The sequence below is a fragment of the Hyla sarda genome, chromosome 11 (genome assembly GCF_029499605.1).
Source record: "Hyla sarda isolate aHylSar1 chromosome 11, aHylSar1.hap1, whole genome shotgun sequence".
Classification (NCBI taxonomy): Eukaryota; Metazoa; Chordata; class Amphibia; order Anura; family Hylidae; genus Hyla; species Hyla sarda.
Genome location: NC_079199.1, coordinates 105,342,183 through 105,355,928, shown reverse-complemented (window position 1 = coordinate 105,355,928; position 13,746 = coordinate 105,342,183). Strand labels below are relative to the sequence as shown.

The 13,746-nt window shown below is 53.0% G+C and overlaps 1 protein-coding gene across 2 annotated transcripts in view; it reads left to right on the top strand.

Moving 5' to 3' along the window:
* Nucleotides 1-13,746, top strand: part of KLHDC9 (kelch domain containing 9) — an 82,132-nt gene that overhangs the window by 60,128 nt on the left and 8,258 nt on the right. The window contains exons 2-3 of one of the 2 annotated variants that reach the window (XM_056545518.1): nt 10,344-10,854; nt 11,076-11,238. In XM_056545518.1, the coding sequence (XP_056401493.1) occupies nt 10,346-10,854; nt 11,076-11,238 (672 nt within the window). In that variant the 5' untranslated portion in view covers nt 10,344-10,345. The remainder of the gene's footprint in view (nt 1-10,343; nt 10,855-11,075; nt 11,239-13,746) is intronic. The other variant, XM_056545519.1, reaches the window with a different exon arrangement.

The following is a 13,746-nucleotide window of genomic DNA, read 5'->3' as shown; positions in this document are numbered from 1 at the left end:
ACACCCTCACTACAGCTCCCTCTACAGGACACCATGCAGTACACTACACCCCCCACTACAGCTCCCTCTACAGGACACCACACAGTACACTACACCCCCCACTACAGCTCCCTCTACAGGACATCACACAGTACACTACATCCCCACTACAGCTCCCTCTACAGGACATCATACAGTACACTACACCCCCCACTACAGCTCCCTCTACAGGACACCATACAGTACACTACACCCCCACTACAGCTCCCTCTACAGGACACCACACAGTACACTACACCCCCCACTACAGCTCCCTCTACAGGACACCACACAGTACACTACACCCCCACTACAGCTCCCTCTACAGGACACCACACAGTACACTACACCCCCCACTACAGCTCCCTCTACAGGACACCACACAGTACACTACACCCCCACTACAGCTCCCTCTACAGGACACCACACAGTACACTACACCCCCCACTACAGCTCCCTCTACAGGACATCATACAGTACACTACACCCCCCACTACAGCTCCCTCTACAGGACACCATACAGTACACTACATCCCCACTACAGCTCCCTCTACAGGACACCATACAGTACACTGCACCCCCCACTACAGCTCCCTCTACAGGACACCATACAGTACACTACACCCCCCACTACAGCTCCCTCTACAGGACACCATATAGTACACTTCACCCCCACTACAGCTCCCTCTACAGGACACCACACAGTACACTACACCCTCACTACAGCTCCCTCTACAGGACACCACACAGTACACTACACCCCCCACTACAGCTCCCTCTACAGGACACCATGCAGTACACTACACCCCCACTACAGCTCCCTCTACAGGACACCATACAGTACACTACACCCCCCACTACAGCTCCCTCTACAGGACACCATACAGTACACTACATCCCACTACAGCTCCCTCTACAGGACACCACACAGTACACTACACCTCCACTACAGCTCCCTCTACAGGACACCACACAGTACACTACACCCTCACTACAGCTCCCTCTACAGGACACCATGCAGTACACTACACCCCCCACTACAGCTCCCTCTACAGGACATCATACAGTACACTACACCCCTCACTACAGCTCCCTCTACAGGACACCACATAGTACACTACATCCCCACTACAGCTCCCTCTACAGGACACCATACAGTACACTACACCCTCACTACAGCTCCCTCTACAGGACATCATACAGTACACTACACCCCCACTACATCTCCCTCTACAGGACACCACACAGTACACTACACCCCCCACTACTGCTCCCTCTACAGGACACCATACAGTACACTGCACCCCCATTACAGCTCCCTCTACAGGACATCACACAGTACACTACACCCCCACTACAGCTCCCTCTACAGGACACCATACAGTACACTACACCCCCACTACAGCTCCCTCTACAGGACATCACACAGTACACTACACCCCCCACTACAGCTCCCTCTACAGGACACCACACAGTACACTACACCCCCACTACAGCTCCCTCTACAGGACACCATACAGTACACTACACCCCCACTACAGCTCCCTCTACAGGACACCACACAGTACAATACACCCCCCACTACAGCTCCCTCTACAGGACACCATACAGTACACTACACCCCCCACTACAGCTCCCTCTACAGGACACCATACAGTACACTACACCCCTCACTACAGCTCCCTCTACAGGACACCATACAGTACACTACACCCCCACTACAGCTCCCTCTACAGGACACCACACAGTACACTACACCCCCACTACAGCTCCCTCTACAGGACACCATACAGTACACTACACCCCCACTACAGCTCCCTCTACAGGACACCACACAGTACACTACACCCCCACTACAGCTCCCTCTACAGGACACCATACAGTACACTACACCCCCCACTACAGCTCCCTCTACAGGACACCATACAGTACACTACACCCCCCACTACAGCTCCCTCTACAGGACACCACACAGTACACTACACCCCCACTACAGCTCCCTCTACAGGACACCACACAGTACACTACACCCCCCACTACAGCTTCCTCTACAGGACACCACACAGTACACTACACCCCCCACTACAGCTCCCTCTACAGGACACCACACAGTACACTACACCCCCACTACAGCTCCCTCTACAGGACACCATACAGTACACTACACCCCCCACTACAGCTCCCACTACAGGACATCATACAGTACACTACACCCCCCCACTACAGCTCCCTCTACAGGACATCACACAGTACACTGCACCCCCACTACAGCTCCCTCTACAGGACACCACACAGTACACTTCACCCCCCACTACAGCTCCCTCTACAGGACACCATACAGTACACTACATCCCACTACAGCTCCCTCTACAGGACACCATGCAGTACACTACACCCCTCACTACAGCTCCCTCTACAGGACACCATGCAGTACACTACACCCCCCACTACAGCTCCCTCTACAGGACATCACACAGTACACTACACCCCCCACTACAGCTCCCTCTACAGGACACCATATAGTACACTACACCCCCCACTACTGCTCCCTCTACAGGACACCATACAGTACACTACACCCCCCACTACAGCTCCCTCTACAGGACACCATACAGTACACTACATCCCCCACTACAGCTCCCTCTACAGGACACCACACAGTACACTACACCCCCACTACAGCTCCCTCTACAGGACACCACACAGTACACTACACCCCCCACTACAGCTCCCTCTACAGGACACCATACAGTACACTACATCCCCCACTACAGCTCCCTCTACAGGACACCATACAGTACACTACACCCCCCACTACAGCTCCCTCTACAGGACACCATACAGTACACTACATCCTCACTACAGCTCCCTCTACAGGACACCATACAGTACACTACATCCCCACTACAGCTCCCTCTACAGGACACCATGCAGTACACTACACCCCTCACTACAGCTCCCTCTACAGGACATCATACAGTACACTACACCCCCACTACAGCTCCCTCTACAGGACACCATGCAGTACACTACACCCCCCACTACAGCTCCCTCTACAGGACATCATACAGTACACTACACCCCCCACTACAGCTCCCTCTACAGGACACCACACAGTACACTACACCCCCACTACAGCTCCCTCTACAGGACACCATACAGTACACTACACCCCCCATTACATCTCCCTCTACAGGACACCATACAGTACACTACACCCTCACTACAGCTCCCTCTACAGGACACCATACAATACACTACACCCCCACTACAGCTCCCTCTACAGGACACCACACAGTACACTACACCCCCCACTACAGCTCCCTCTACAGGACACCATACAGTACACTACACCCCCCACTACAGCTCCCTCTACAGGACACCATACAGTACACTACACCCCCACTACAGCTCCCTCTACAGGACATCACACAGTACACTACACCCCCACTACAGCTCCCTCTACAGGACACCATACAGTACACTACACCCCCCACTACAGCTCCCTCTACAGGACATCATACAGTACACTGCACCCCCACTACAGCTCCCTCTACAGGACACCATACAGTACACTACACCCCCACTACAGCTCCCTCTACAGGACACCATGCAGTACACTACACCCCCACTACAGCTCCCTCTACAGGACATCATACAGTACACTACACCCCCACTACAGCTCCCTCTACAGGACACCACACAGTACACTACACCCCCACTACAGCTCCCTCTACAGGACACCACACAGTACACTACACCCCCACTACAGCTCCCTCTACTGGACACCATACAGTACACTACACCCCCACTACAGCTCCCTCTACAGGACACCACACAGTACACTACACCCCCCACTACAGCTCCCTCTACAGGACACCACATAGTACACTACATCCCCACTACAGCTCCCTCTACAGGACACCACACAGTACACTACACCCCCACTACAGCTCCCTCTACAGGACACCATACAGTACACTACACCCCCCACTACAGCTCCCTCTACAGGACACCATACAGTACACTACACCCCCCACTACTGCTCCCTCTACAGGACACCATACAGTACACTGCACCCCCATTACAGCTCCCTCTACAGGACATCACACAGTACACTACACCCCCACTACAGCTCCCTCTACAGGACACCAAACAGTACACTACACCCCCACTACAGCTCCCTCTACAGGACATCACACAGTACACTACACCCCCCACTACAGCTCCCTCTACAGGACACCACACAGTACACTACACCCCCACTACAGCTCCCTCTACAGGACACCATACAGTACACTACACCCCCACTACAGCTCCCTCTACAGGACACCACACAGTACAATACACCCCCCACTACAGCTCCCTCTACAGGACACCATGCAGTACACTACACCCCTCACTACAGCTCCCTCTACAGGACATCATACAGTACACTACACCCCCACTACAGCTCCCTCTACAGGACACCATGCAGTACACTACACCCCCCACTACAGCTCCCTCTACAGGACACCATACAGTACACTACACCCCCCACTACAGCTCCCTCTACAGGACACCACACAGTACACTACACCCCCACTACAGCTCCCTCTACAGGACACCATACAGTACACTACACCCCCCATTACATCTCCCTCTACAGGACACCATACAGTACACTACACCCTCACTACAGCTCCCTCTACAGGACACCATACAATACACTACACCCCCACTACAGCTCCCTCTACAGGACACCACACAGTACACTACACCCCCCACTACAGCTCCCTCTACAGGACACCATACAGTACACTACACCCCCCACTACAGCTCCCTCTACAGGACACCATACAGTACACTACACCCCCACTACAGCTCCCTCTACAGGACATCACACAGTACACTACACCCCCACTACAGCTCCCTCTACAGGACACCATACAGTACACTACACCCCCCACTACAGCTCCCTCTACAGGACATCATACAGTACACTGCACCCCCACTACAGCTCCCTCTACAGGACACCATACAGTACACTACACCCCCACTACAGCTCCCTCTACAGGACACCATGCAGTACACTACACCCCCACTACAGCTCCCTCTACAGGACATCATACAGTACACTACACCCCCACTACAGCTCCCTCTACAGGACACCACACAGTACACTACACCCCCACTACAGCTCCCTCTACAGGACACCACACAGTACACTACACCCCCACTACAGCTCCCTCTACTGGACACCATACAGTACACTACACCCCCACTACAGCTCCCTCTACAGGACACCACACAGTACACTACACCCCCCACTACAGCTCCCTCTACAGGACACCACATAGTACACTACACCCCCCACTACAGCTCCCTCTACAGGACATCACACAGTACACTACATCCCCACTACAGCTCCCTCTACAGGACACCATACAGTACACTACACCCTCACTACAGCTCCCTCTACAGGACACCATACAATACACTACACCCCCACTACAGCTCCCTCTACAGGACACCATACAGTACACTACACCCCCCACTACAGCTCCCTCTACAGGACATCACACAGTACACTACACCCCCACTACAGCTCCCTCTACAGGACACCACACAGTACACTACACCCCCACTACAGCTCCCTCTACAGGACACCATACAGTACACTACACCCCCACTACAGCTCCCTCTACAGGACACCATGCAGTACACTACACCCCCACTACAGCTCCCTCTACAGGACATCATACAGTACACTACACCCCCCACTACAGCTCCCTCTACAGGACACCACACAGTACACTACACCCCCACTACAGCTCCCTCTACAGGACATCACACAGTACACTACACCCCCCACTACAGCTCCCTCTACAGGACACCATACAGTACACTACACCCCCCACTACAGCTCCCTCTACAGGACACCATACAGTACACTACACCCCCCACTACTGCTCCCTCTACAGGACACCATACAGTACACTGCACCCCCATTACAGCTCCCTCTACAGGACATCACACAGTACACTACACCCCCACTACAGCTCCCTCTACAGGACACCAAACAGTACACTACACCCCCACTACAGCTCCCTCTACAGGACATCACACAGTACACTACACCCCCCACTACAGCTCCCTCTACAGGACACCACACAGTACACTACACCCCCACTACAGCTCCCTCTACAGGACACCATACAGTACACTACACCCCCACTACAGCTCCCTCTACAGGACACCACACAGTACAATACACCCCCCACTACAGCTCCCTCTACAGGACACCATACAGTACACTACACCCCCCACTACAGCTCCCTCTACAGGACACCATACAGTACACTACACCCCTCACTACAGCTCCCTCTACAGGACACCATACAGTACACTACACCCCCACTACAGCTCCCTCTACAGGACACCACACAGTACACTACACCCCCACTACAGCTCCCTCTACAGGACACCATACAGTACACTACACCCCCACTACAGCTCCCTCTACAGGACACCACACAGTACACTACACCCCCACTACAGCTCCCTCTACAGGACACCATACAGTACACTACACCCCCCACTACAGCTCCCTCTACAGGACACCATACAGTACACTACACCCCCCACTACAGCTTCCTCTACAGGACACCATACAGTACACTACACCCTCACTACAGCTCCCTCTACAGGACACCATACAGTACACTACACCCCCACTACAGCTCCCTCTACAGGACACCACACAGTACACTACACCCCCCACTACAGCTTCCTCTACAGGACACCACACAGTACACTACACCCCCCACTACAGCTCCCTCTACAGGACACCACACAGTACACTACACCCCCACTACAGCTCCCTCTACAGGACACCATACAGTACACTACACCCCCCACTACAGCTTCCTCTACAGGACACCACACAGTACACTACACCCCCACTACAGCTCCCTCTACTGGACACCACACAGTACACTACACCCCCCACTACAGCTCCCTCTACAGGACACCACACAGTACACTACACCCCCACTACAGCTCCCTCTACAGGACACCATACAGTACACTACACCCCCCACTACAGCTCCCTCTACAGGACATCATACAGTACACTACACCCCCCCACTACAGCTCCCTCTACAGGACATCACACAGTACACTGCACCCCCACTACAGCTCCCTCTACAGGACACCACACAGTACACTTCACCCCCCACTACAGCTCCCTCTACAGGACACCATACAGTACACTACATCCCACTACAGCTCCCTCTACAGGACACCATGCAGTACACTACACCCCTCACTACAGCTCCCTCTACAGGACACCATGCAGTACACTACACCCCCCACTACAGCTCCCTCTACAGGACATCACACAGTACACTACACCCCCCACTACAGCTCCCTCTACAGGACACCATATAGTACACTACACCCCCCACTACTGCTCCCTCTACAGGACACCATACAGTACACTACACCCCCACTACAGCTCCCTCTACAGGACATCATACAGTACACTACACCCCCCACTACAGCTCCCTCTACAGGACACCATGCAGTACACTACACCCCCACTACAGCTCCCTCTACAGGACACCACACAGTACACTACACCCCCCACTACAGCTCCCTCTACAGGACATCACGCAGTACACTACACCCCCACTACAGCTCCCTCTACAGGACACCATACAGTACACTACACCCCCCACTACAGCTCCCTCTACAGGACATCATACAGTACACTACATCCCCACTACAGCTCCCTCTACAGGACACCATACAGTACACTACACCCCCCATTACAGCTCCCTCTACAGGACACCATACAGTACACTACACCCTCACTACAGCTCCCTCTACAGGACACCATACAATACACTACACCCCCACTACAGCTCCCTCTACAGGACACCATACAGTACACTACACCCCCCACTACAGCTCCCTCTACAGGACATCACACAGTACACTACACCCCCACTACAGCTCCCTCTACAGGACACCACACAGTACACTACACCCCCACTACAGCTCCCTCTACAGGACACCATACAGTACACTACACCCCCACTACAGCTCCCTCTACAGGACACCATGCAGTACACTACACCCCCACTACAGCTCCCTCTACTGGACATCATACAGTACACTACACCCCCCACTACAGCTCCCTCTACAGGACACCACACAGTACACTACACCCCCACTACAGCTCCCTCTACAGGACACCATGCAGTACACTACACCCCCCACTACAGCTCCCTCTACTGGACACCATACAGTACACTACACCCCCACTACAGCTCCCTCTACAGGACACCACACAGTACACTACACCCCCCCACTACAGCTCCCTCTACAGGACACCACACAGTACACTACACCCCCACTACAGCTCCCTCTACAGGACACCATGCAGTACACTACACCCCCCACTACAGCTCCCTCTACTGGACACCATACAGTACACTACACCCCCACTACAGCTCCCTCTACTGGACACCATACAGTACACTACACCCCCACTACAGCTCCCTCTACAGGACACCATACAGTACACTACACCCTCACTACAGCTCCCTCTACAGGACACCATGCAGTACACTACACCCCCCACTACAGCTCCCTCTACAGGACACCACACAGTACACTACACCCCCCACTACAGCTCCCTCTACAGGACACCACACAGTACACTACATCCCCACTACAGCTCCCTCTACAGGACATCATACAGTACACTACACCCCCCCACTACAGCTCCCTCTACAGGACACCATACAGTACACTACACCCCCACTACAGCTCCCTCTACAGGACACCACACAGTACACTACACCCTCACTACAGCTCCCTCTACAGGACACCATGCAGTACACTACACCCCCCACTACAGCTCCCTCTACAGGACATCACACAGTACACTACATCCCCACTACAGCTCCCTCTACAGGACATCATACAGTACACTACACCCCCCACTACAGCTCCCTCTACAGGACACCATACAGTACACTACACCCCCACTACAGCTCCCTCTACAGGACACCACACAGTACACTACACCCCCCACTACAGCTCCCTCTACAGGACACCACACAGTACACTACATCCCCACTACAGCTCCCTCTACAGGACATCATACAGTACACTACACCCCCCCACTACAGCTCCCTCTACAGGACACCACACAGTACACTACACCCCCACTACAGCTCCCTCTACAGGACACCATACAGTACACTGCACCCCCCACTACAGCTCCCTCTACAGGACACCATACAGTACACTACACCCCCCACTACAGCTCCCTCTACAGGACACCATATAGTACACTTCACCCCCACTACAGCTCCCTCTACAGGACACCACACAGTACACTACACCCTCACTACAGCTCCCTCTACAGGACACCACACAGTACACTACACCCCCCACTACAGCTCCCTCTACAGGACACCATATAGTACACTACACCCCCACTACAGCTCCCTCTACAGGACACCATACAGTACACTACACCCCCCACTACAGCTCCCTCTACTGGACACCATACAGTACACTACACCCCCCACTACAGCTCCCTCTACAGGACACCATACAGTACACTACACCCCTCACTACAGCTCCCTCTACAGGACACCACACAGTACACTACACCCCCCACTACTGCTCCCTCTACAGGACATCATACAGTACACTACACCCCCACTACAGCTCCCTCTACAGGACACCACACAGTACACTACACCCCCACTACAGCTCCCTCTACAGGACACCACACAGTACACTACACCCCCACTACAGCTCCCTCTACAGGACACCATGCAGTACACTACACCCCCCACTACAGCTCCCTCTACTGGACACCATACAGTACACTACACCCCCACTACAGCTCCCTCTACAGGACACCATATAGTACACTACACCCCCACTACAGCTCCCGCTACAGGACACCATGCAGTACACTACACCCCCCACTACAGCTCCCTCTACTGGACACCATACAGTACACTACACCCCCCACTACAGCTCCCTCTACAGGACATCACACAGTACACTACACCCCCACTACAGCTCCCTCTACAGGACACCACACAGTACACTACACCCCCACTACAGCTCCCTCTACAGGACACCATACAGTACACTACACCCCCCACTACAGCTCCCTCTACAGGACACCATACAGTACACTACACCCCCACTACAGCTCCCTCTACTGGACACCATACAGTACACTACATTCGTCCACTAGTGAGGATGTCTCAGTAGGGATCAGTGGTGATCACATTTCTCTCCCCCTGCAGTGATGTCTCGTGTGGCTCCGTGGATGTGGACCCCCGTGGCTCAGGATCTCCGCTTTGCCCGCGGCCACCACTCGTGTACTCCCGTAGGGGGCAGGTTGTATCTATATGGTGGTGTGAAATCCAGTGACCCCGCAGCGCCCCCTTTGGAGGACATTGTGATCTTTGACCCGGAGAAGAATGCGGCAGAGAGCGTCCCGGGGGGGGCCGGTGTGTTCAGGCGCAGTCACCACGATGGGGTGGTGCTCGGTGACCGGTGGCTGTGCGTGGTCGGGGGATGGGATGGCTCCCGTAGGTTATCCTCAGTCTTCAGCTATGACACGGAGACAGGAGAGTGGGCACCTTGGGCAGAGGAGCCCCACAGTATACCCCCGGCCGGGCTGAGCGCCCACACCTGTACCAAGGTATCAGAGCAGGAGCTGTGTGTGGTGGGCCGGGAGGGAGGAGTGCGCACGCAACGACGGTACGCCAGTGTGTACACCCTGCGGGTCAACGCCAGCGCCAAGACATACTCGTAAGTGACCCCTGGCTTTCTACAGACCCTGAATGGCATATGAATGCCCCCCCCCCCCCACCTCATGGCTCAGGATGAGTGGCCTTTATGTTCTGTTCATGAATCAAGAGGCTCAGGATGAGCAGCCTCCATGTTGTGTTCATGAATCAGGAGGCTTAGGATGAGCGGCCTCCATGTTTCCTACATGTCATCTCCTCACTCTGTGATGTCTTCTCCTTCAGGTACAAGGAGGAGGAGCCCCACACGGCGTCACGCTCTGGGCACTGCGCTGCCCTCTTGTGGGCCCACCCTGGTAGAAGAGACGGGCGATCCCTCTATGTATTTGGAGGAAGAGAATCGGAGGCCGCAGACTGGATCGGTCACTGGAAGACAGGAAAAGTCAAGGTATCTGCCAGAAATGACATAATGGGCGGAGCTCAGGAGGGCAATGGTCTGACTGTGGAAGCGATGGCGAACTACAAACCCCACCATGCATTAATGGTGACAAACAAGCTCATAGGAGCCTGAGGGATTATCTCAGGCAAAATAATTTACAGAACAACTTTCAGCTCACCACATGCCTAATCTGAATGGAGAGAGTGTCCTGTAGCAGGGAGCTTGGAAGAGAGACGCCAAGCCATATCCTTGGATATTTAGCAATCCAGAAATGAAATTCAAGGGCTCCAGACCCACAAAAATTAGCAGATAAAAAATTCTAATTTTTATTCCATAATGCTTTAAAATCCAAGAAGGACAAAGACAAACATGATGTGCTCTGGTGAGTTAAAAACCCACCAACCGACGCATTTCGAACAATTATTGTTCTTAGTCATGGCATGAGACCCTCACCCTCTGCATGGATTTTATATACTGAGGTGTTCACCCGCTACAGGACGAGCTCCTTCCATCTGGAAGAACTTGTAACAAATTATCCCAGAAGAAAACAAACTTCAATTGTATTCAAGAATAGTTCAACATAACTTCAAGAAACACCAGAAAAAACTGTATATTCACTGTATATACACAGGCAGGGCCGGATCATCATTGGCGCTCATGGATCGCCTGCTTTAGGCCCCGTGCCCGCAGGGGGCTCCCGTCACATTCGGGACATCCCTGTGTCCCGAAAAATCTTTTCAGGACACAAGGATGTCCCAGCGGTTACCTCTTTGTGGCTGCCCCCACGTTAACTTTAAAATTGCAGGGAGGTAGCACACGCAGGGACCTCACTGACGTCCCGTGCATGCACCCATAGGAGAAAAGCGGAGCATCGCGGAGGATGCGCATGGTATGTTACCAGCGGCACGTCATCTTCAGTGTTCCGACCTCCGCTTCTACGGTCCCGGGACCTGCTGCTATGGCCCATAGGCCATAGCAGTAGATCGTGACCACGGTCCCCAGACCAGTAGAGCAGTGGTCGGAACACTGAAGTGGGGCAGTAAACAGGCATACAGCCTCCAGCCATACACTGTATATGGCTGAAGGCTGTATGTCTGTAGGGGAACTGTACTGCACCTAATGTGGGGAACTATACTGTACCTAATGTGGGGGGGGGGGGAAACTATACTGCACCTAATGTGGGGGGAACTATACTGCACCTAATGTGGGGGAACTATACTGCACCTAATGTGGGGGAACTATACTGCACCTAATGTGGGGGAACTATACTACCTACCTAATGTGGGGGAACTATACTGCCAACCTAATGTGGAGGGAACTATACTGCACCTAATGTGGGGGGGAACTATACTGCACCTGATGTGGGGGAACTATACTGCACCTAATGTGTGGGAACTATACTGCACCTAATGTGGAGGAACTATACTGCCTACCTAATGTGTGGGAACTATACTGCACCTAATGAGGGGAACTATACTGCCAACCTAATGTGGTGGGAACTATACTGTACCTAATGTGGGGGAACTATACTGCCTACCTAATGTGGAGGGAACTATACTGCCAACCTAATGTGGTGGGAACTATACTGTACCTAATGTGGGGGAACTATACTGCCTACCTAATGTGAGGGAACTATACTGCCAACCTAATGTGGTGGGAACTATACTGTACCTAATGTGGGGGAACTATACTGCCTACCTAATGTGGAGGGAACTATACTGCCAACCTAATGTGGAGGGAACTATACTGCACCTAATGTGGGGGGAACTATACTGCACCTGATGTGGGGGAACTATACTGCACCTAATGTGAGGGAACTATACTGCACCTAATGTGTGGGAACTATACTGCACCTAATGTGTGGGAACTATACTGCACCTAATGAGGGGAACTATAATCCGCCTAATGTGGGGGAACTATGCTGTGCCTAATGTGGAAAATTATACCGCGCCTAATGTGGGGGGATCTATACTGTGCCTAATGTGGAAAACTATACTGTGCCTAATGTGGAAAATTGTAGAGCGCCTAATGTGGGGAACTGTAGTTCACATAATGTGGGGAACTGTAGTGCACCTAATGTGAGGGAACTGTACTGCACCTAATGTGGGGGAACTATACTGCCAACCTAATGTGGGGGGAACTATACTGCCAACCTAATGTGGGGGAACTATACTGCCAACCTAATGTGGGGGGAACTATACTGCCAACCTAATGTGGGGGGAACTATACTGCCAACCTAATGTGGGGGAACTACAACCTAATCCGGGGGAACGATACTGCCAACCTAATGCGTGGGGGAACTGTACTGCACCTAATGTGGGGGAACTGTCGGGGGGGGGCCATCATAATAAAGTACTCCGTCTTCCAGACAGCCTTAATCTGGCCCTGTACTCAAGACCCAATTCAGCAAAGTTTAAAAATATTTATGGAAAAAGTCATGTTCACTGTGAAAACCTCTATATAAATATATACTAGATCATTCCTGTAATTCACACTCAACGGACACCCAATAAGCTT